The sequence below is a fragment of the Arachis ipaensis genome, chromosome B05 (genome assembly GCF_000816755.2).
Source record: "Arachis ipaensis cultivar K30076 chromosome B05, Araip1.1, whole genome shotgun sequence".
Classification (NCBI taxonomy): Eukaryota; Viridiplantae; Streptophyta; class Magnoliopsida; order Fabales; family Fabaceae; genus Arachis; species Arachis ipaensis.
In genome coordinates, this window is record NC_029789.2 from 59204770 (window position 1) to 59225714 (window position 20945).

Genomic DNA, 20945 nt, shown 5'->3' on the forward strand with positions numbered 1-20945 from the left:
ATACTATGTATGAGCTTAGAACTGTCGTAATCTCTGATTAACCTTTGCTTTACGACGCGAGGTAAGGCTTAGGCTAATTAGGGTGTTACATTTAGTGGTATCAGAGCTGTTCGTCCTCGTGAGCCTGAGGGATAGACCGATTGTGCTTCATTGCATACTCTGTGTGTCTTTTCTTTGATGCTATTAGGTTATCTGTTTGATATTGCATAGCATGCTTGTTTGTGAGTGCCTGCTTGGGATAATTGAAGCACTAGACTTTTGATATTGAGACTGATCACCTTGATATTGACTATTTGGTTTAGACAAGAACCCTACATGGCTACTCGTGGGCGAGGTCGAACACGTATGCAAGAAAGTAGGAATGATCAACCAATTGATAATCATGCCGAATTCACAGCGGCCATGGCTAACTTAGCAAACACCATGGAAGCGAATGCTGCTGCGACTCTGCAAGCTGTGTAGAGATTGGGCCAACCGGCCGGGAACGGAAATGGCAATGGGAATGGCAAAGGGAACGCCAATCATAATGCTGAAGGTAACGGTGATAACATGGAGGAGTTCTGATCACCTTGGCAACGTTCCTCAAGGTTCATCCACCAACTTTTTGAGGGTCCACAAATCCTATTGAAGCAGACCACTGGTTCCAGGCTATGGAGCGTGCTTTACAGGCGCAACATGTTCCTCTCAATCAATATGTAAAGTTTGCCGCTTATCAGCTAGCGGGAGAGGCCCAGCCCGGGTGGCAAGCTGAGTGTCGTTTGCTACAGCTTCCATGGGAGGTGTTCCAAACGGCTTTCTATAAGAAGTATTTCCCTGAGTCTGCAAGGGAAGCAAAGGAGATGGAGCTAATGCAACTGAAGCAAGGTTCCATGTCTGTGGCTGAGTACACCAACAAGTTCGAAGAGTTTTGTAGGTTTTCTCGGGTGTGTCAGGGTGACTCGGAGACTTACGAGAGCTGGAGATGCGTTAAGTACCAGAGGGGTTTGAAGGACAACATTATGATTGCTGTGGCTCCTTTGGAAATTCGTGTCTTCTCTGACATGGTGAATAAGGCTAGAGTAGTGGAGGAGTATGCCAAGATTGTGGCGGCATCTAAGGACACTCATGGAGGGAGCTCTAGTCGGGGGCGTGGCAAGTATTTTCATTTGAGAGGATAAAGCTTCAAGAGATGAGGATATGCGCCTCAAGGCCAAGGAGGCTTTAGAAAGAACACACATGACCAGATTCAGCGTGGCAAAGGGAGAGGAAATTAGAGTAAGAGTTCTCCGGATTTGACTTGTGTACGTTGTGGGCATTTCCATCCTTATGACTCATGCAAAATTGGTTTAGGTGGTTGTTTCAATTGTGGGCTGCCTGGCCACATTGTGAGGGATTACACTCGTGGGAGGAACCAGAATGCAGGCCAGAGTCAGAATCAAGGTTGAGTCTTTGCTGTGAATGCCAAGGATGCTTCCAAGGCGGATCCGTTGATGAGAGGTATATGTCTAATTGGTGATAAGTCCTTAGTTGCATTATATGATACTAGAGCTTCGCATTCGTTCATTTCGTTTGCTAAAGTTGAGGAACTAGACTTGAAAGTGTCAGAGTTACCTGGTGGACAAAATCGTGATTCACACTTTTCACAACTCCGCACAACTAACCAGCAAGTGCACTGGGTCGTCCAAGTAATAAACCTTACGTGAGTAAGGGTCGATCCCACAGAGATTGTCAGCTTGAAGCAAGCTATGGTAATCCTTGTAAATCTCAGTCAAGCGGATTCAAATGGTTATGAAGTTTTGATAATTAAAAGATAAATAAAACATAAAATAAGACAAAGTTACTTATGTAATTCATTGGTGGGAATTTCAAATAAGCGTTTGGAGATGCTTTGTTACTTCTGAATCTCTGCTTTCCTATTGCCTTCTTCCAACCATGCGTCCTCCCTTCCATAGCAAGCTGTAGGATCCTCTCAGTGAAAATGGTCCTCTACGTTTTTTGCACGGCTAATCAACTGTCGAATTTCTCGAATCGGATGAAAATACCAGGCACAGCTACCGCATGGCTAATCATCTGTCGGTTCCTGCTAGCGTTGGAATAGGATCCATTGATCCTTTTGCACACTGTCACTGCGCCCAACATTCGCAGGTTTGAAGCTCGTCACAGTCATCCCTTCCCAGATCCTACTCGAAATACCACAGACAGGGTTTAGACTTTCCTGATCCCAGGAATGCTGCCAATGGTTCTAGCCTATACCACAAAGATACTAATCTCACGGACTCGGTTCGTGTATTAAATATCCAAGAGAATATACTCTGGCTGTCGTCCAATGACTACGTTGAACATCATGTAGACCGCTTGTGGTTGTCAGGCACGCGGATCTTGGCTAAGCGAGTAACGAAGATAATGGGTGATTGTCACGGGTCACCCCTTCATTCTGACTTAACAGAATTAAGTACAAGAGTATGTCTTGGAGAAGAAGTAGGCGTGAATTGAAAGAAAAACAATAGTACTTGCATTAATTCATGAAGAACAGCAGAGCTCCACACCTTAATCTATGGGGTGTAGAAACTCCACCGTAGAAAATACATAAGTGAAAGAAGGTCTAGGCATGGCCGTGAGGCCAACCTCCCAACGTGTACAATAGTCTATGGTAGCCTCTAATCCTAAGATGGTCAAAAAGACTTCATAATAAATCTCTAAAAGTAGTTTTATACTAAACTGGTAATCTAGGGTTACAGAAAATGAGTAACTAAGTGCAGAAATCCACTTCTGGGGCCCACTTAGTGTGTGCTTGGGCTGAGTGATGAGCAAACTTTTGCGTGGTCTAGAAATTCGCCGATAAATCCTCGTTGCAAGTATAGTTTCTAAACCAATAAAAGTCCTTTCATACAAACATTTTGGTTGTCACAAGTAACAAACCCCTTTAAAATTGATAACTGAGTATTTAAACCTTGGGTTATCTTCTTAAGGAACTGTAGGGAAGCATGTTCTTATTATTGGTTATGAAGATTGTAAATTGGGGTTTTGAAGATGAGGAACAAGTGATTTAAATTGCAATTAAAGTAAGTAAAAGACTGTAAATTAAATAAATAACTGTAAAACACACTTTTGGCAAGGTATGAGAAATTAGAAGTCCTATCCTAGTTATCCTTATCAATGATGATGAAAATTGAATATTAATTCCACTTAGTTAACCTTTGCTAGAGCAAAGAAAAGTCAAGTGACTAATTAGTTAGATCCTCAAATCCTAGTTAATCCCTAAGGAAAGATTGGGATTATTGAAGTTCAATTCAATTAGTAAAGATAACGATTATCAATCATGTTGAGTTTGATAACTCCTGAGTTACTGATTTCTTAACCAAGACCAAAAGGAGAAAAGTAAATTTACTGGAATAAAAATGTCTTCACATTGGGGATAAAAGTAACATAAATAAAAGAAAGCAATATTAAACTGAAATACCTCAAATAACATTAATTCAAAGAGTAATCTGTAACATAGAAGAATTCATAATTAAATTGAGAACAAAATAAAAAGGAATATTGAACCTGGTAAAGAGATAATCCGGGAAGCGAATAAAATCCTAAATCTAAATCTTATACCTAAAGAGAGAGAGGAGAAAATCTCCCTCTCAAAACTAAATCTAAATCATGGAAAACTAACTATTTGGAGACTCTCCTCTGAATGGATGCGTTCCCCCACTTCATAACCTCTGGTCTATGCCTTCTGGACTTGGATTTGGGCCAAAAAGGGCTTTAAAAATCGTTGGGAGTGTTTTCTGCAATTTCTGGTGCGTGGCCTCTGTCACGCGTCCGCGTGGATCACGCGGTCGCGTCATTCGGAGTTTTCCTTGTCACGCGGTCGCTTCAGTCATGCGGCCGTCTCATATGTGTTCTGCTTGTGGCGCGCGATCGCGTTAGTCATGCGGTCGCGTCGCTGTTGATTCGCGCTGACATGCGGCCGCGTCGCCCATGCGATCGCGTGGATGCCAGTTTTTTCAAAAACTCCGTTTTGTGCTTTCCTTCCATTTTTGTATGTTTCCTTTCCATCCTTTAAGTCATTCCTGCCTTAGAAGATCTGAAACCACTCAACACATGAATTACGGCATCGAATGGAAATAAAGGGTAATCAAAATAATTATTTTTAAGCATATGAAACATGTTTTTCACATACATCACATAATAAGGAAGGGAAAGTAAAACCATTCAATTAATATGAATAAGTGGGTGAAGGATTGAATAAATCACTCCGATTAAGCACAAGATATATCATAAAATATGGGTTTATCAACCTCCCCACACTTAAACAATAGCATGTCCTCATGCTGAGTCCAAGATAAAGAGTAAGTTAAGGTTAAAGTGGTGGAATCTCATGCAATACAATCTACTCTAAATGCAACTACCTACATGCATCATGCAATTCTTAATTGTTATTCACTTGTATATAAAGCTTACATGTAGTTGAATTAATTCACATTCTCAAGGAGTCATATATATATATACATAGCCAAACCTTAGATAATGATAAAGCACTTTTACAGTTGAGATGGGAGAGAAAAACATTTTATAAACTTGCAAGACAATTAATAATTCAAGTAGAGATATATGTTAATGAGCTATTGAACCCTCACTGGATTTTGTGTTTACTCTCTAATCACTCAGTGTTTATTGGGTTAATCACTCTATTCTTCTTTTTATCCTTCCTTTCTATAACTTTGTTCTTCATCTAACCAATCAACAATTATAGAGTATAGACACACCAAAGTCATGAGGTCTTTAATTAAGGTTGTAATTGGGCCAAGGTAAAGGTAAGGGTATATGTATAAGGCTAAGTGAGCTAATTAAGCGAATCCTTGATTAGTCTAAGACCTCACCTAACATACATACTTTGTAAAGCAAAACTTCTTTACCTATTTTCCCACTTTTTCCCACTTTTGATGTTACATGCTCATACTTTAACTTTTGTCCCATGTGCATTTAATTTGCATTTGGAGAATTTTTTTGTATCCCCTTTATTCAAATACTGAAAAATAACATTTTTTTATTGCACATGGTAATTCAATTATTTGATTTTACATGAGCATGCTTTCCAAAATTTTTATTTGAATAATTTTATTCTTTTCAACTTTTCTACCTTTTGTTTTTATCATCCATGTTTCCCAATAGGTTTCCCACACTTAAACAATTACACACTTTCTATCTTAAGCTAACCAAGGATTCAACTTGGGATTTTTATTTTGTTTTTCTGCTTAAGGCTAGTATTGTGGGTTATAGAATAAGAGGGGGTTTAAAGGTTCAAGGGGGTTGACAAGGGTGATGTAAAAGGTAGGCTAATTTGGAATAAGTGAGCTAAAATCAAACAATGGCCTCAATCACTCTCTTGGTATGTATTTCTATTTTATAATCGGACATATAGATTAAAACAAAGTAAAGAACATCAAAATAAATAAGAAGGGCGGAACACACAGGAATAAAAATTATCATTTGAATGTAACCATACAATTAAGCTCAAAACTCACAGGCTGTGTATTCTCTAGCTCAAAAATCATTTATCAATTATGTATGTCATGCAAGTAAAGTTAAAAGTTTCCATTATTCTCAATATAAAATTTATTTTGAATGGCTTTAAAGTTTGTGTTTCTCCTTGATGAAATGGTTTTAACTAGCTAACTTGGAATGCTATATATACAAGGTATGGGTTGTTTCTATTATGTTCAAGTCTCTAGTTTACTTATTTTTTATATTTTCAAATTAAACTAAGCTATCTTATGCTAAAAAGGGTAAACTATACTAATTAATCCACAATTTCTATAACTAATAAGTTAGAATTGCAACTAAACTAAATGGCTAAAATATGAACTAAAGTGCGAAATGCAGAAAATAGAGTATAAATACATGAAAATAGCAATGTACAAGTACTGGGAGAATAAAAATAAAAATAAAGAGAAAAAATACAAAAAAATAGCAAAATAAAATGAAAGAGTCTGTGTGGTTCACCAAAAAATACGCTAGAGATGGCGACCTCCCCACACTTAAAATGAAGCATCATCCCTGATGCTCACTCAAGCAGGGTGTGAAGGGGTGTCATCACTGGAAGGGTGGGTAGCTGGAGTCTCTGTGGTGGTGGTCTGAGGATCTGCCTGTTGCAGAGGAGGTGCTGACTGGATAGGGATCTCGGGGTCTACAGCCTGAATCTGAGGTGGAGCCTCCTGATGTGATGTGGCCTGCTCTGTGTCTGCCTGTGTAGCCTCGCTCTGTGGATGGGTCTCTGCCTCGTGATCATCCGCCTCCTCCTCAGATGCCTCAAATGGTGTGTCAGGCTCGGAGGAGATGTCGCCAGATCGTATCATCAGCTTCAGGTGCTCATAGCGTCGCTTGTTGCGATGCTCCATCTGGTCAAGCCATCGAAACAGGCGGTGCACTAGGTGATAGATGGGCTCTGAGGCAGGTGGAGGTGCAGTGGTGGTAGCAGGGGTAGCTGGGGTAGCTGTGGAAGAAGAGGGGCCGGCAGATGGTGTGGTTGTCTCAGTAGTAGCAGTGAGGAATGGAGGTTTGTAGCCCAAAGCCAGAAAGTTCCTGCTGTGAGGGATAATCTTCTTGCATTCTGCAGCAAGTGGCTTCTCATCAGCATCCTCCCAAGGCACGTCAGCTCGACGGCCTAGCTGTGTAATCAGATAAGGAAAGGGTAGAGTGCCTCGGACGTGGACCCTGGCCATATAGTACCGGATAAAGCGTGGCAGGTACAGGTCCTTACCCTCCATCACACACCATAGGAGGGTGATCATAGCGGCAGGTATCTCTGTCTCATGGGTACTCGGCATGACAAAATTGCTCAGGATCTGGTGCCATAGCTGAGCCTCATCATTTAAGTAAATCCGCTTGATTCCCTTTGGCATGGTGGTGTTCTGACCCATGATCCATGGAACGGTTGGGTCAAGGGCTATCCTGGCCTTGACTGCATCCCAATCAAATTTCATGAAGCACATATCCTCCTCAGCTCTTTGATAGCCATCCAGGTGATCAGATTTAGGCAGAAGCTTCAGAACATCCTCTATGGCCTCTTCAGTGACCAGAATTTGCTTCCCCCTAAGGTTCACTGCATCTAGGGAAGTTTTGAAGTAATTGCAGTAGAATTCCCTTACCCAAGATACATTGACCTCAGTCAGGTTTCTCTCCAGGAAGAACCAGCCTCTTTGTTTGATTTGTTCAGAGGTGTATTGTTGGAGTTTTTCTGGAATTTTCAAAGTCCACTCCAGGTACAGGTTCCTGGAGGTTGCAAACACCGGATATTTCAGCTCACAGTATCGGTTTGCAAATCTAAGGGGATCAGTGGCAGGGAGTAGCTGGTCAGCCTTCTAGTGCGGGGTAAAGTGTTTCTCCCGCCAGGAGTCATCGTGCATGATATCTAGGATGGACATGGAGGATTCTCCTCTTTTACGTTTGCCAGTAGTTGCCTTTGCTTTTCCTTCTCTTTGGCTGGCAGACATCCGGAAAAATAGAAAACCATGATATAGTAAAAACAGGAAAACAAATAGGCAAATAATCAAAAGAAACACAAAGTGGCAAAGGAGTAATAGAAGAGGAAATTGAGTTAAGTAAATTTGCATTTAAGGATTGTATAAGAGTTAGAATACTGAGAAAAAAATGTAACAATCCAAAATGTACTTCCATTCAAGTTGATTAGAAAAAGTATCATCATGCCTTGGTTAGAATGTTAAAAAGAAAGTGAAAAACTAGAAGAGATGTTTTGAAGGGTTAGGTTTGGTTAGAATTAAAAAAAAAAGAGTTTAGGAAGTTAAAATTAGGGAATAAAAATTGATTAGAGTAAGTGACATGAGGATCAATTTCTAAATAACGAGAATTCACAAATTAAAGTAACAGATAACTCAAATTCAAACAAGGAAGTTAGGGATGACTCAAATGAAAATAGCAAAAAGTGGAATTGAATCATCCAAGATGTAATTTATAAACCATGAGATTAAAAAGAATAAGAAAGCTTGCCCTGTCATTCAGCAATTGATTTGGTAAAAGCTGATTAAAGCAGAGTTCAAGTTTGCCAAAACCAAAACAGGAATGAAAATCAAGACAATGTACAAAAATTTGGGCAGCATTCCGGCTAAAATTGGATGTTTCCGGAAAATAAATAGCAATCAGAATAGTTCACATGAATTAAAACATATTGCAATTAAAGAGTATGAACAAGAAAGAACATTTGCAATAGCAGCATGAACTTGAAGAACAGCATATGAACATTACTAACACACAGCAACAGCAGAATTGTGAAAATTATAAAACAAGAAACACGAACAGTGCAATTAAACATGCCTAAATCCACTAACCACATCCTAGGCTACCTAACAACCTAAAATCCACTACAACATGCATATCTAACTAGCCTAAATATGAACATAAATAGAAAAATATGAATTAACCACAAATGGATAGAAGGGTGGTGTTTGTCGGAACCTGGTAGGCGAATTAAGGAGAGTGGGGCAGAGAGGTGGCTGGGGGATGGTGGCGGTGGCGGCTGGGTGGTGGTTGGGTGGTTGGAGAAGAAGAGAGGAAGGAGAAGGGGTTGGGGGCGCGAATGGTAGGGTTCTCGTGACTGGGGGGTTTATAAATTTGAATCCACGCGATCGCGTAGGGCACGCGGTCGCGTGGTTGGGCTGAAATGGTGGTTGATGTGATCGCGAGAGTGGCGCGATCGTATGGAATAGCTAAAAAAGTGAATGACGCGATCGCCTGGGGCATGCGATCGCGTCGCTGGAAATTGTGCTAAACGCACGATTCCAGTGTCGTTTCAGCGCAACTCTCTGTCTCCTTTTGGGATGTTGTGTAATCCATGCGACGCGATCGCGTCGCTCACGCTGTCGCGTGGGATTGATGTTGTGCAAGTGATGCGATCGCGTCAGGGACGTGATCGCGTGGGTGTTTTGTGCAAAACGCACAATGGCCGCACGATTCTAGCCTAACTTTCTGGACGATGGATGTTTACGCCGATCTCCAGATCACGCGTCCGCGTGAATGACGCGGACGCGTGGGGAGTGTTTTTGCAACTTGACGCGATCGCATGAATGATGCGGTCGCGTTGCGCACCCTTTTTTTTTAAACTGGTATGCAATTATGCAGTATGCAATGCGAATGAAGGATATTCAGGTTCAATTGAAAAGGAAATAAGAATAAATAACACGAAGTAAAACTGAAAAAGAAACGACCATACCATGGTGGGTTATCTCCCACCTAGCACTTTTAGTTAAAGTCCTTAAGTTGGACATTCGATGAGCTTCCTGCTATGGCAGTTTATGCTTAAACTCGTCCATAAATCTCCCCCAATGCTTGGAATGCCAATAGCCTCCGGGGTCCCAAACTAGGCATGTAAAGCTTCTGAGCAGCTTCAAATAGATTCTCAGGCTCCCGGGGTGACGAATGTCAGAATAGATTCCAGGATCCCAAACTTGGCTTTTAAATTCACCTTCGTCTTGATCTATATTTTTCCATTCGGGTGGTTTAGAAATTAGATTCTCACCAGAATAACCAAACGTTTTCCGAGATCCATTTGATAGATCATGATGCCAATCCGCACACTTCGAGTTGAAGCGTGGAACCTTATTGAACTTTGTGCACCAGCTCTGAGTACGAGCCATTTTCCTCTTACTCTTAAAGCCGCAGAGAGCTCTAAGCTGGCCATCTGTTTTAAGCAAACCATATTCAAGTGGAAAAATAAAGCTAAAGGTTAAGGATTGTACCCACTTGAAGCTTGTATTGGGTGGTAATGGCCTTGGGATAGGTGGTTCCAGTAGTTCTGTGAGTTCTACTCCCTTGTGCTCTTCTGTGAAATTCTTTACTTCTTTGCAAGATTCTTCAAATGTATCCATGTCCTGATCAAAGCCTTCTATGTCTTCCTCGTCACTTAAGTCATAAACTGGAGGTTGAGAGAAATCTACCTCCGTATCATGTTCGTAATTGCTTGGGGAAGATTCTTTGATCTCAGAGAATTCACTCGCGGATGAAAGTTCATTACTAGAAGAACTTGACTTGAGATTATCATCATCAAGGAAAATTGCTTCTTGGATTATTCTGTCTAGTTTTTCATGAAATACCTGCCTTCGGGATTGTGCACTATCCTCCTTAGCATCAGTTGTAACGTCCTTGACAGAATTCTCCACAACTCTGGGTTCCCATGGAAGTTCAGCGTCTCCTAAGTCTTCAACCAACTCTACTTCTTGTATAATGACAGCTTCCTCTACTTGTTCTAGTACGAAGTCATGCTCTGTCTTGTCCACTGGAGTTTCTAATCTCTCCTTCATGATACGCCCTTCATTAGATTATCCACATGGGGCTCTGGGAGGCCCTTGAATGTCCGAACATCTAGAAGATAATTGACTTATTGCTTGCTCCAGTTGATGAAGGGTTGTTTGAAGTTGATCTACTTTTCCCTTGAGGCAAACTTCTGATTCTCGGGGTGATGGATTTGGACGTGGTACATTGGGAAGTGGTGGTGTTTGGGAGTAATTGGATTGGAATTGGGGTAAATGAGGATCATATGGTGGCGAATGGTGAAAAGGAGCTTGTGAGTGTGGTGGTTCAAGGTTGTGTTGAGAGGATGGCCTATAAGCATATGGTGGGGCTTGTTGGTAACTACAAGATTGTCCACCATGTCTATTGCCTTGGTATGCATTGTAGAATGGTCTTTGTCCATGATATCTTGGAGGGTGTTGCTGCCTAAAGGGTTGATCAGATCCTCTTGGCTCCATCCATCTTTGATTGCTCTGACCCTGATGCATGTTCCTGTTATAACTTTCATTCCTTTCAACAATATTAGAACCAAACTCAAAGCGAGAGGGGTAAGAATTCATAGTGACTAATAAAAATAAAAGGGAAAAATAAAAACAAATAGACAAGTAAAAGAAAAATATTTACAATAACCAATAATAAGGCACACAGTTGCAGCTCCCCGGCAACGGCGCCATTTTGATGAGCGAACTTTTGCGTGGTCTAGAAATTCGCAGATAAATCCTCGTTGCAAGTATAGTTTCTAAACCAACAAAAGTCCTTTCATACAAACGTTTTGGTTGTCACAAGTAACAAACCCCTTTAAAATTGATAACCGAGTATTTAAACCTCGGGTCGTCTTCTCAAGGAACTACAGGGAAGCATGTTCTTATTATTGGTTATGAAGATTGTAAATTGGGGTTTTGAAGATGAAGAACAAGTGATTTAAATTGCAATTAAATAATTAAATTGAGAACAAAATAAAAAGGAATATTGAACCTAGTAAAGAGATAATCCGGAAAGCGAATAAAATCCTAAATCTAAATCCTAATCCTAAAGAGAGAGGAGAGAATCTCCCTCTCAAAACTAAATCTAAATCATGGAAAACTAACTAATTGGAGACTCTCCTCTGAATGGATGTGTTCCCCCACTTCATAACCTCTGGTCTATGCATTCTGGACTTAGATTTGGGCCAAAAAGGGCTTCAGAAATCGCTGAGAGCGTTTTCTGCAATTTCTGGTGCGTGGCCTCTGTCACGCATGCGCGTGGGTCACACGGTCGCGTCATTCGGAGTTTTCCTTGTCACGCGGTTGCTTCAGTCATGCGGCCGCGTCATATGTGTTCTGCTTGTGGCGCGCGATCGCGTCAGTCATGCGGTCGCGTCGCTGTTGATTCGTGCTTGCATGCGGCCGCGTCGCCCATGCGATCGCGTGGATGCCAGTTTCTTCAAAAACTCCGTTTTGTGCTTTCCTTCCATTTTTGTATGTTTCGTTTCCATCCTTTAAGTCATTCTTGCCTTAGAAGATCTGAAACCACTCAACACACGAATCACGGCATCGAATGGAAATAAAGGGTAATCAAAATAATTATTTTTAAGCATAGGAAACATGTTTTTCACATATATCACATAATAAGGAAGGGAAAGTAAAACCATGCAATTAATATGAATAAGTGGGCGAATGATTGAATAAATCACTCAGATTAAGCACAAGATATATCATAAAATATGGGTTTATCAACCTCCCCACACTTAAACAATAGCATGTCCTCATGCTGAGTCCAAGATAAAGAGTAAGTTAAGGTTAAAGTGGTGAAATCTCATGCAATGCAATCTACTCTAAATGCAACTACCTACATGCATCTTGCAATTCTTAATTGTTATTCACTTGTATATAAAGCTTACATGTAGTTGAATTAGTTCACATTCTCAAGGAGTCATATATATATATATATATATACATAGCCAAACCTTAGATAATGATAAAGCACTTTTACAGTTGAGATAGGAGAGAAAAACATTTTATAAACTTGCAAGACAATTAATAATTCAAGCAGAGATATATGTTAATGAGCTATTGAACCCTCACTGAATTTTGTGTTTACTCTCTAATCACTCAGTGTTTATTGGGTTAATCACTCTATTCTTCTTTTTATCCTTCCTTTCTATAACTTTGTTCTTCATCTAACCAATCAACAATTATAGAGTATAGACACACCAAAGTCATGAGGTCTTTAATTAAGGTTGTAATGGGGCCAAAGTAAAGGTAAGGGTATATGTATAAGGCTAAGTGAGCTAATTAAGCGAATCCTTGATTAGTCTAAGACCTCATCTAACATACATACTTTGTAAAGCAAAACTTCTTTACCTATTTTTCCACTTTTTCCCACTTTTGATGTTACATGCTCATACTTTAACTTTTGTCCCATGTGCATTTAATTTGCATTTGGAGAATTTTTTTGTATCCCCTTTATTCTAATACTGAAAAATAACATTTTTTTATTGCACATGGTAATTCAATTATTTGATTTTACATGAGCATGCTTCCCAAAATTTTTATTTGAATAATTTTATTCTTTTCAACTTTTCTACCTTTTGTTTTTATCATCCATGTTTCCCAATAGGTTTCCCACACTTAAACAATTACACACTTTCTATCTTAAGCTAACCAAGGATTCAACTTGGGATTTTTATTTTATTTTTCTGCTTAAGGCTAGTATTGTGGTTTATAGAATAAGAGGGGGTTTAAAGGTTCAAGGGGGTTGACAAGGGTGATGTAAAAACAATTGAGAGCGCGCCAATTGGGCTTCTGTAGCTCCAGAAAATCCACTTCGAGTGCAGGAGGGTTAGAATCCAACAGCATCTGCAGTCCTTTTTCAGCCTCTGAATCAAATTTTTGCTCAAGTCCCTCAATTTCAGCCAGAAAATACCTGAAATCACAGAAAAACACACAAACTCATAGTAAAGTCCAGAAATGTGATTTTTGAATAAAAACTAATAAAAATATAAAAAAAGGTAACTAAAACATACTAAAAACTATGTAAAAATAATGCAAAAAAGGGTATAAATTATCCGCTCATCACAACACCAAACTTAAATTGTTGCTTGTCCCCAAGCAATGAAAATCAAAATAGGATAAAAAGAAGAGAATATACAATATATTCCAAATATCAATGAAGCTTAGTTCCAACTAGATGAGCGGGGCTAGTAACCTTTTGCTTCTGAACAGTTTTGGCATCTCACTTTATCCTTTGAAGTTAAGAATGATTGGCATCCATAGGAACTCAGAATTCAGATAGTGTTATTGATTCTCCTAGTTCAGTATGTTGATTCTTGAACACAGCTACTTTATGAGTCTTGGCCGTGACCCTAAGCATTTTGTTTTCCAGTATTATCACCGGATACATAAATGCCACAGACACATAACTGGGTGAACCTTTTCAGATTGTGACTCAGCTTTGCTAGAGTCCCCAGTTAGAGGTGCCCAGAGCTCTTAAGCACACTCTTTTTACTTTGGACCACAACTTTAACCGCTCAGTCTCAAGCTTTTCACTTGACACCTTCACGCCACAAGCACATGGTTAAGGACAGCTTGATTTAGCCGCTTAGACCAGGATTTTATTCCTTTGGGCCCTCCTATCAATTAATGCTCAAAGCCTTGGATCCTTTTTACCCTTGCTTTTTCTGCTTGCTTTTTCCTTTTTTTTCTTTTTTTTTGCAAATATTTTTTTTTGCAAGCTTTGTTTTTCACTGCTTTTTCTTGCTTCAAGAATCAATTTTATGATTTTTCATATTATCAATAACATTTCTCTTTTTTCATTATTCTTTCAAGAGCCAACAATTTTAACATTCATAAATAACAATATCAAAAATTTGCACTGTTCAAGCATTCATTCAGAAAACAAAAAGTATTGCCACCACATCAAAATAACTAGATTATTTTCAAGATATAATTCGAAATTCATGTACTTCTTTTTCTTTTTCAGAAAACATTTTTCATTTAAGAAAGGTGAAGGATTCATAGTACATTCATAGCTTTAAGGCATAGACACTAAACATTAATGATCATGTAATAAAGACACAAACATGGATAAAACAATAAGCATAAAACTCAAAAAATAGAAAAATAAGAACAAGGAAATCAAAGAACGGGTCCATCTTAGTGATGGCGGCTAGTTCTTCCTCTTGAAGATCCTATGGCGTGCTTGAGCTCCTCTATGTCTCTTCCTTGCCTTTGGTGCTCCACTCTTAGTTGCTCCATGTTAGAACTCAAATCTCCTAAAGAAGTGTTGAGTTGCTCCCAATAGTTGTGTGGAGGAAAATGCATCCCTTGAGGCATCTCAGGGATTTCTTGATGAGGAATTTCCTCATGCTCTTGTTGAGGTCCATGAGTGGGCTCTCTTGTTTGCTCCATCCTTTTCTTAGTGATGGGCTTGTCCTCTTCAATGAGGGTGTCTTCCTCTATGACAACTCCAGCTGAATTGCATAGGTGATAGATGAGATGAGAAAAGGCTAACCTTGCCAAAGTGGAAGGCTTGTCAGCCACCTTGTATAGTTCTAGAGATATGATCTCATGAACTTCCACTTCCTCTCCAATCATGATACTATGGATCATGATAGCCCGGTCTACAGTAACTTCAGACCGGTTGCTAGTAGGAATGATAGAGCATTGGATGAACTCTAACCATCCCCTAGCCACGGGTTTGAGGTCAGGCCTTCTCAATTGAACTGGCTTGCCTCTTGAGTCTCTCTTCCATTGAGCTCCTTCCATATAGATGTCCATGAGGACTTGGTCCAACCTTTGATCAAAGTTGACTCTTCTAGTGAGAGGATGAGAATCTCCTCTCATTATTGGCAAGTTGAATGCTAACCTTACAGTTTCCGGACTGAAATCCAAGTATTTCTCCCGAACCATTGTGAGCCAATTCTTTGGGTTCGGGTTCATACTTTGATCATGGTTCTTAGTGATCCATGCATTAGCATAGAACTCTTAAACCATTAAGATCCTGACTTGTTGAATGGGGTTGGTGAGAGTTTCCCAACCTCTTTTTTGAATCACACGTCGGATCTCCGGATATTCACTCTTTTTGAGCATGAAGGGGACCTCGGGGATCACCTTTTTCTTGGCCACAACTTCATAGAAGTGGTCTTGATGGACCTTTGAGATGAATCTCTCCATCTCCCATGACTCGGAGGTGGAAGCAATTGCCTTCCCTTTCCTCTTTCTAGAGGTTTTTTCGGCCTTAGGTGCCATTAATGGTTATGGAAAAAATAAAAAGCAGAGCTTTTTCCATGCCAAACTTAAAATGTTTGCTCGTCCTCGAGCAAAAGAAGAAAGAAAGGTGGAGAAGAAGAAGAAATGGGGGAGATAGAAGAGTGTGTTGGGTTCGGTCAAGGGGGGTAGGAGTGTGTAAGATATGTGAAATTGAAGGTGGTAAGGGGGGGTATTTATAGGGTGAGAGAGAGAGGGAATTCGGTTATGAAGGGGTGGGTTTAGGAGGGAAATGGTTTGAATTTGAATGATGAGGTAGGTGGGGTTTTATGATAGATGGATGTGAGTGGTGAAGAGATTATGGAGAAGGGCCATTAGGGTTGGGTTTGGGAGGGAAAAGAGTTTGAATTTTGGAGGTAGGGGGAGGTGGGGTTTTATGATAGATGGATGTGAGGGGTGAAGAGATGATGGAGAAGAGGGTAAGATTTGATAGGTGAAGGGTATTTGGGAAAGAGTTATTGATGGGATTGGTCAAGGGTATTTGGGGAAGAGTGTTATGGAAAGGTGTGAAGAGGAGAAAAGAAGAGATGGGGTAGGTGGGGATCCTGTGGGGTCTACAGATTCTGAGGTGTCAAGGAATTCTGCTCCCTTCACCATTCTGGCGTGTAAACACCCTCTGTGTGCCAATTCTGGCGTTTAACGCAAGCTCTGCTACCTTTCCTGGCGTTAAACGCCAGTCTGCTGCCCCTTTCTGGCGTTTAACTCCAGCCAGACACCCTTTTCTGGCGTTAAATGCCAGTCTGTCTACCATTTCTGGCGTTTAACGCTAGCCAGACACCAGACACCCTTTTCTGGTGTTAAACGCCCAGAATGCTACTCATTCTGGCATTTAATGCCCAGAATGCTGCCAGACTGAGTGTTAAATGCCCATTCTGCTATCCTTACTGGCGTTTAAATGCCAGTAAGCCTGTCCTCCAGGGTGTGCTATTTTTGATGCTGTTTTTCGTTTTGCTTTAATTCTGTAGTTGTTTTTGTGACTTCACATGATCATCAACCTAAAGAAAATATAAAATAACAATGGAAAACAAATTTATAAATATAATTAAATAACATTGGGTTCCCTCCCAATAAGCGCTTCTTTAATGTCAATAGCTTGACAGTGAGCTCTTAGAGAGCCTCACAGAGATTCAGAGCTTAATGTTGGCCTCCCAACACCAAACTTAGAAGTTGAGTGTGGGGGCTCTGTTTGACTCTGTATTGAGAGAAGCTTTTTATGCTTCCTTTCCATGGTTACAGAAGAAGATCTTTGAGCCTTAAACACAAGGTAGTCCTCATTCAATTGAAGGACTAACTCTCCTCTATCCACATCAATCACAGCTTTTGCTGTGGCTAGGAAGGGTCTTCCAAGGATAATGGATTCATCCTCATCCTTCCCAGTATCTAGGATTATGAAATCACTAGCGATGTATAGGCCTTCAATCTTCACTAAGACATCCTCTACAAGTCCATAAGCCTATTTCCTTGATTTGTCTGCCAATTCCAGTGAGAATTTAGCAGCTTGTACCTCAAAGATCCCTAGTTTCTCAATTACAGAGAGTGGCATGAGGTTTATTCCTGATCCCAGGTCACACAGAGCCTTCTCAAAGGTCATGGTGCCTATGATACAAGGTATCAAGAATTTTCCGGGATCCAGTTTCTTCTGAGGTAATTTTAGTTGAGCCCAAGCATTCAGTTCATTGATGAGCAATGGAGGTTCATTCTCCTAAGTCTCATTACCAAATAACTTAGCATTCAGCGTCATGATTGCTCCTAGATATTGAACAACTTGCTCTTCAACAATATCTTCATCCTCTTCAGAGGAAGAATACTCATCAGAGCTCATGAATGGCAATAGTAAGTTCACTGGAATCTCTATGGTCTCTATATGAGCCTCAGATTCCTTTGGTTCCTCATTAGGGAACTCCTTGGTGGCCAGTGGACGTCCATTGAGGTCTTCCATATTTGAAATCACTACCTTTTTACTCTCTCCAGGTTCGGCCGTGTGGGGTATATTGATGGCCTTGCACTCTCTTTTTGGATTCTCTTCTGTATTGCTTGGGAGAGTACTTGGAGGGAGTTCAGTAACTCTTTTACTCAGCTGACCCACTTGTGCCTCCAAATTTCTAATGGAGGACCTTGTTTCAGTCATGAAACTTTGAGTGGTCTTAGATAGATCAGAGAATATGGTTGCCAAGTCAGAGAGGCTCTGCTTAGAATTCTCTGTCTGTTGCTGAGAACATGATGGAAAAGGTTTTCTATTGCCAAACCTGTTTCTCCCACTATTATTATTATTGAAGCCTTGTTGAGGCTTCTGTTGATCCTTCAATGAGAGATTAGGATGATTCCTCCATGAAGGATTGTAAGTGTTTCCATAGGATTCTCCCATGTAATTCACTTCTTCCATTCCAGGGTTCTCAGGATCATAAGCTTCTCCTTCAGAGGAGGCTTCTTTAGTACTGCCGGATGCAGCTTGCATTCCAGTCAGACTCTAAGAAATCATATTGACTTGCTGAGTCAATATTTTATTCTGAGCCAATATGGTATTCAGAGTATCATTCTCAAGAACTCCTTTCTTCTAAGTCATCCCATTATTCACAGGATTTCTTTCAGAAGTGTACATGAATTGGTTATTTGCAACCATTTCAATGAGTTCCTGGGCTTCTTCAGGCGTCTTCTTCAGATGAAGAGATCCACCAGCAGAGTGATCCAATGACATCTTGGACAATTCAGACAGACCATCATCGAATATACATAAGATGTTCCATTCTGAAAGCATGTCAGAAGGACACCTTCTGATCAGTTGCTTATATCTTTCCCAAGCTTCATAAAGGGATTCACCTTCCTTCTGTCTGACGGTTTGGACTTTCACTCTAAGCTTGCTCAACTTTTGAGGTGGAAAAATTTTTTCCAAGAAAGCATTGACCAACTTTTCCCAAGAGTTCAGGCTTTCTTTAGGTTATGAGTCCAACCATATCCTAGCTTTGTCTCTTACAGCAAAGGGAAAAGCATAAGTCTGTAGACCTCAGGATTAACCCCATTGGTCTTAATGGTGTCACAGATTTGCAAGAATTCAGCTAAAAATTGATGAGGATCTTCCAATGGAAGTCCATGAAACTTGCAATTCTACTGCATTAGAGAAACTAATTGAGGCTTAAGCTCAAAGTTGTTTGCTCCAATTGTAGGAATTGAGATGCTCCTTCCACAAAAGTCAGAAGATTGTGCAATAAAGTCACCAAGCATCTTCCTTGCTTCTCCACCATTGTTGTTATTTTCGGCTACCATAACTTCTTCTTTTTCAAAAATTTCTGTTAGGTCCTCTCCAGAGTGTTGTGCTTTAGCTTCTCTTAGCTTCCTCTTTAGAGTCCTTTCAGGTTTAGGATCAGATTCAACAAAAATATCTTTATCCTTGTTCCTGCTCATATGAAAAAGAAGAGAACGGAAAACAAGAGGAATCCTCTATGTCACAGTATAGAGATTCCTTTATGTGAGTAGAAGAATAGAAGAATGAGGTAGAGAGAAAGTAAGAAGAATTTGAACACGGAGAGAGGGAGAGGGTTCGAATTACAAGAAGAGAAGTGTTAGTAAATAAATAAAATAAATAGAAAGAGATGAGAGAGAGAAGAAATTCGAATATTAGTTTAAAAGAAAAGGAAAATATTTTTTTATTTTAATTAAAAGTTAGAATTTGAATTTATTAAAAGAAATAAATTAGAATTTAAAACAATTAGTTAAAAAAAATGATTTTTGAAAAAGATGTTAGTTATTTTCGAAAATTAGAGAGAGAAATAGTTAGGTAGTTTTGAAAAAGATAAGAAATAGTAAACTTATTTAAAAAAAAATCAAGTGGTTAATTGAAAAAGATTTGAAAATCAATTTTGAAAATATAAGAAGTTAAAAAAGATTTTGAAATTGAATTTTGAAAAAGATATGATTGAAATTTATTTTGAAAAAATTTGAAAAGGAAATTAAAAAGATTTGATTTTTGAAATTAAAGTTGATTACTTGACTAACATGAAACTAAAAGATATGATTCTAGAGTTTAAAGATTGAACCTTTCTTAATAGGAAAGAACAACTTGAAAATTTTGAATCAAAATATTAATTGCTAGCAATAATTTCGAAAATATGAAATAAAAATAAGAAAAAGATTTTGAAAATCAATTTTAAAATTTTCAAAAATATTAAGAAAAAAAATGAAAAAGAAATTTTTTTGAAAAGATTTGAAAAGATAGAATTTTTAATTTGAAATTTTGACTTGACTAAAAAGAAACAATTGAATTTTAAAATATTTTTTACCAAATCAAACCAAAATTTCGAAATTTATGAGTAAGATAAGAGAAAGATATCATTTTTTTTTATTTTTGAATTAATGAGGAAAGAGAAAAACAACAAAATGACATAAGACATAAGAAATTAAGATCAAAACAACTAATGCATGCAAGAACACTTTGAATGTCAAGATGAACACCAGGAACACTTTGAAGATCATGATGAACATCAAGAACATATTTTTGAAAATTTTTAAGAAAAGAAACACATGCAAGACACCAAACTTAAAAATTTTTAATGTTTAGACACTATGAATTCGAAAATGCATAAGAACAACAAGAAAAGACACAAAATGAGAAAATCTAAAGATTAAATAAAGAAAATCATCAAGAACAACTTGAAGATCAATGAAGAACACAATGCATGAATTTTCAAAATTTTTAAGAAAATTAAAAGAATGCAATTAACACCAAACTTAAAATTTGACACTAGACTCAAACAAGAAACATAAATTTTTTTTTGTTTTTATGATTTTATTAATTTTTTGTATTTTTTTCGAAAATAAATTTTGAAAACGAAAAAGAAAAAAAAATTTGAACGATTTTTAAAAACTTTTTGAAAAGAAAATAAAGGTTACCTAATCTAAGCAACAAGATGAACCGTCAGTTGGCCAAACTCGAACAATCTCCGGCAACGGCGCCAAAAACTTGGTTGTGGGAAATCGTGATTCACACTTTTCACAACTCCGCACAACTAACCAGCAAGTGCACTGGGTCGTCCAAGTAATACCTTACGTGAGTAAGGGTCGATCCCACGGAGATTGTCGGCTTGAAGCAAGTTATGGTCATCTTGTAAATCTCAGTCAGGCGGATTCAAATGGTTATGAGTTTTGATAATTAAAAGATAAATAAAACATAAAATAAAATAAAGTTACTTATGTAATTTATTGGTGGGAATTTCAAATAAGCGTCTGGAGTTGCTTTGTTGCTTCTGAACCTCTGCTTTCCTATTTCCTTCTTCCAACCATGCGTTACTTCCTTCCATGGCAAGCTGTAGGATCCTCTCAGTGAAAATGGTCCTCTACAGTTTCTGCACGACTAATCAACTGTCGGATTTCTCGTCTCGGATAAAAAATACCATGTACAGCTACCGCACGGCTAATCATCTGTCGGTTCTCACT

General features: G+C 39.0%; 1 protein-coding gene across 1 annotated transcript; it reads left to right on the forward strand.

Annotated features, from left to right (window-relative positions):
• Positions 651 to 1157, forward strand: LOC107640635. The gene has a single exon (XM_016344145.1). It carries the CDS (start codon positions 651 to 653, stop codon positions 1155 to 1157), a length of 507 nt encoding a protein of 168 aa, XP_016199631.1.

Coding starts and splice junctions, on each gene's coding strand:
- LOC107640635 (XM_016344145.1), top strand. CDS start 651: ATGGAGCGTGCTTTACAGGCGCAACATGTTCCTCTCAATCAATATGTA.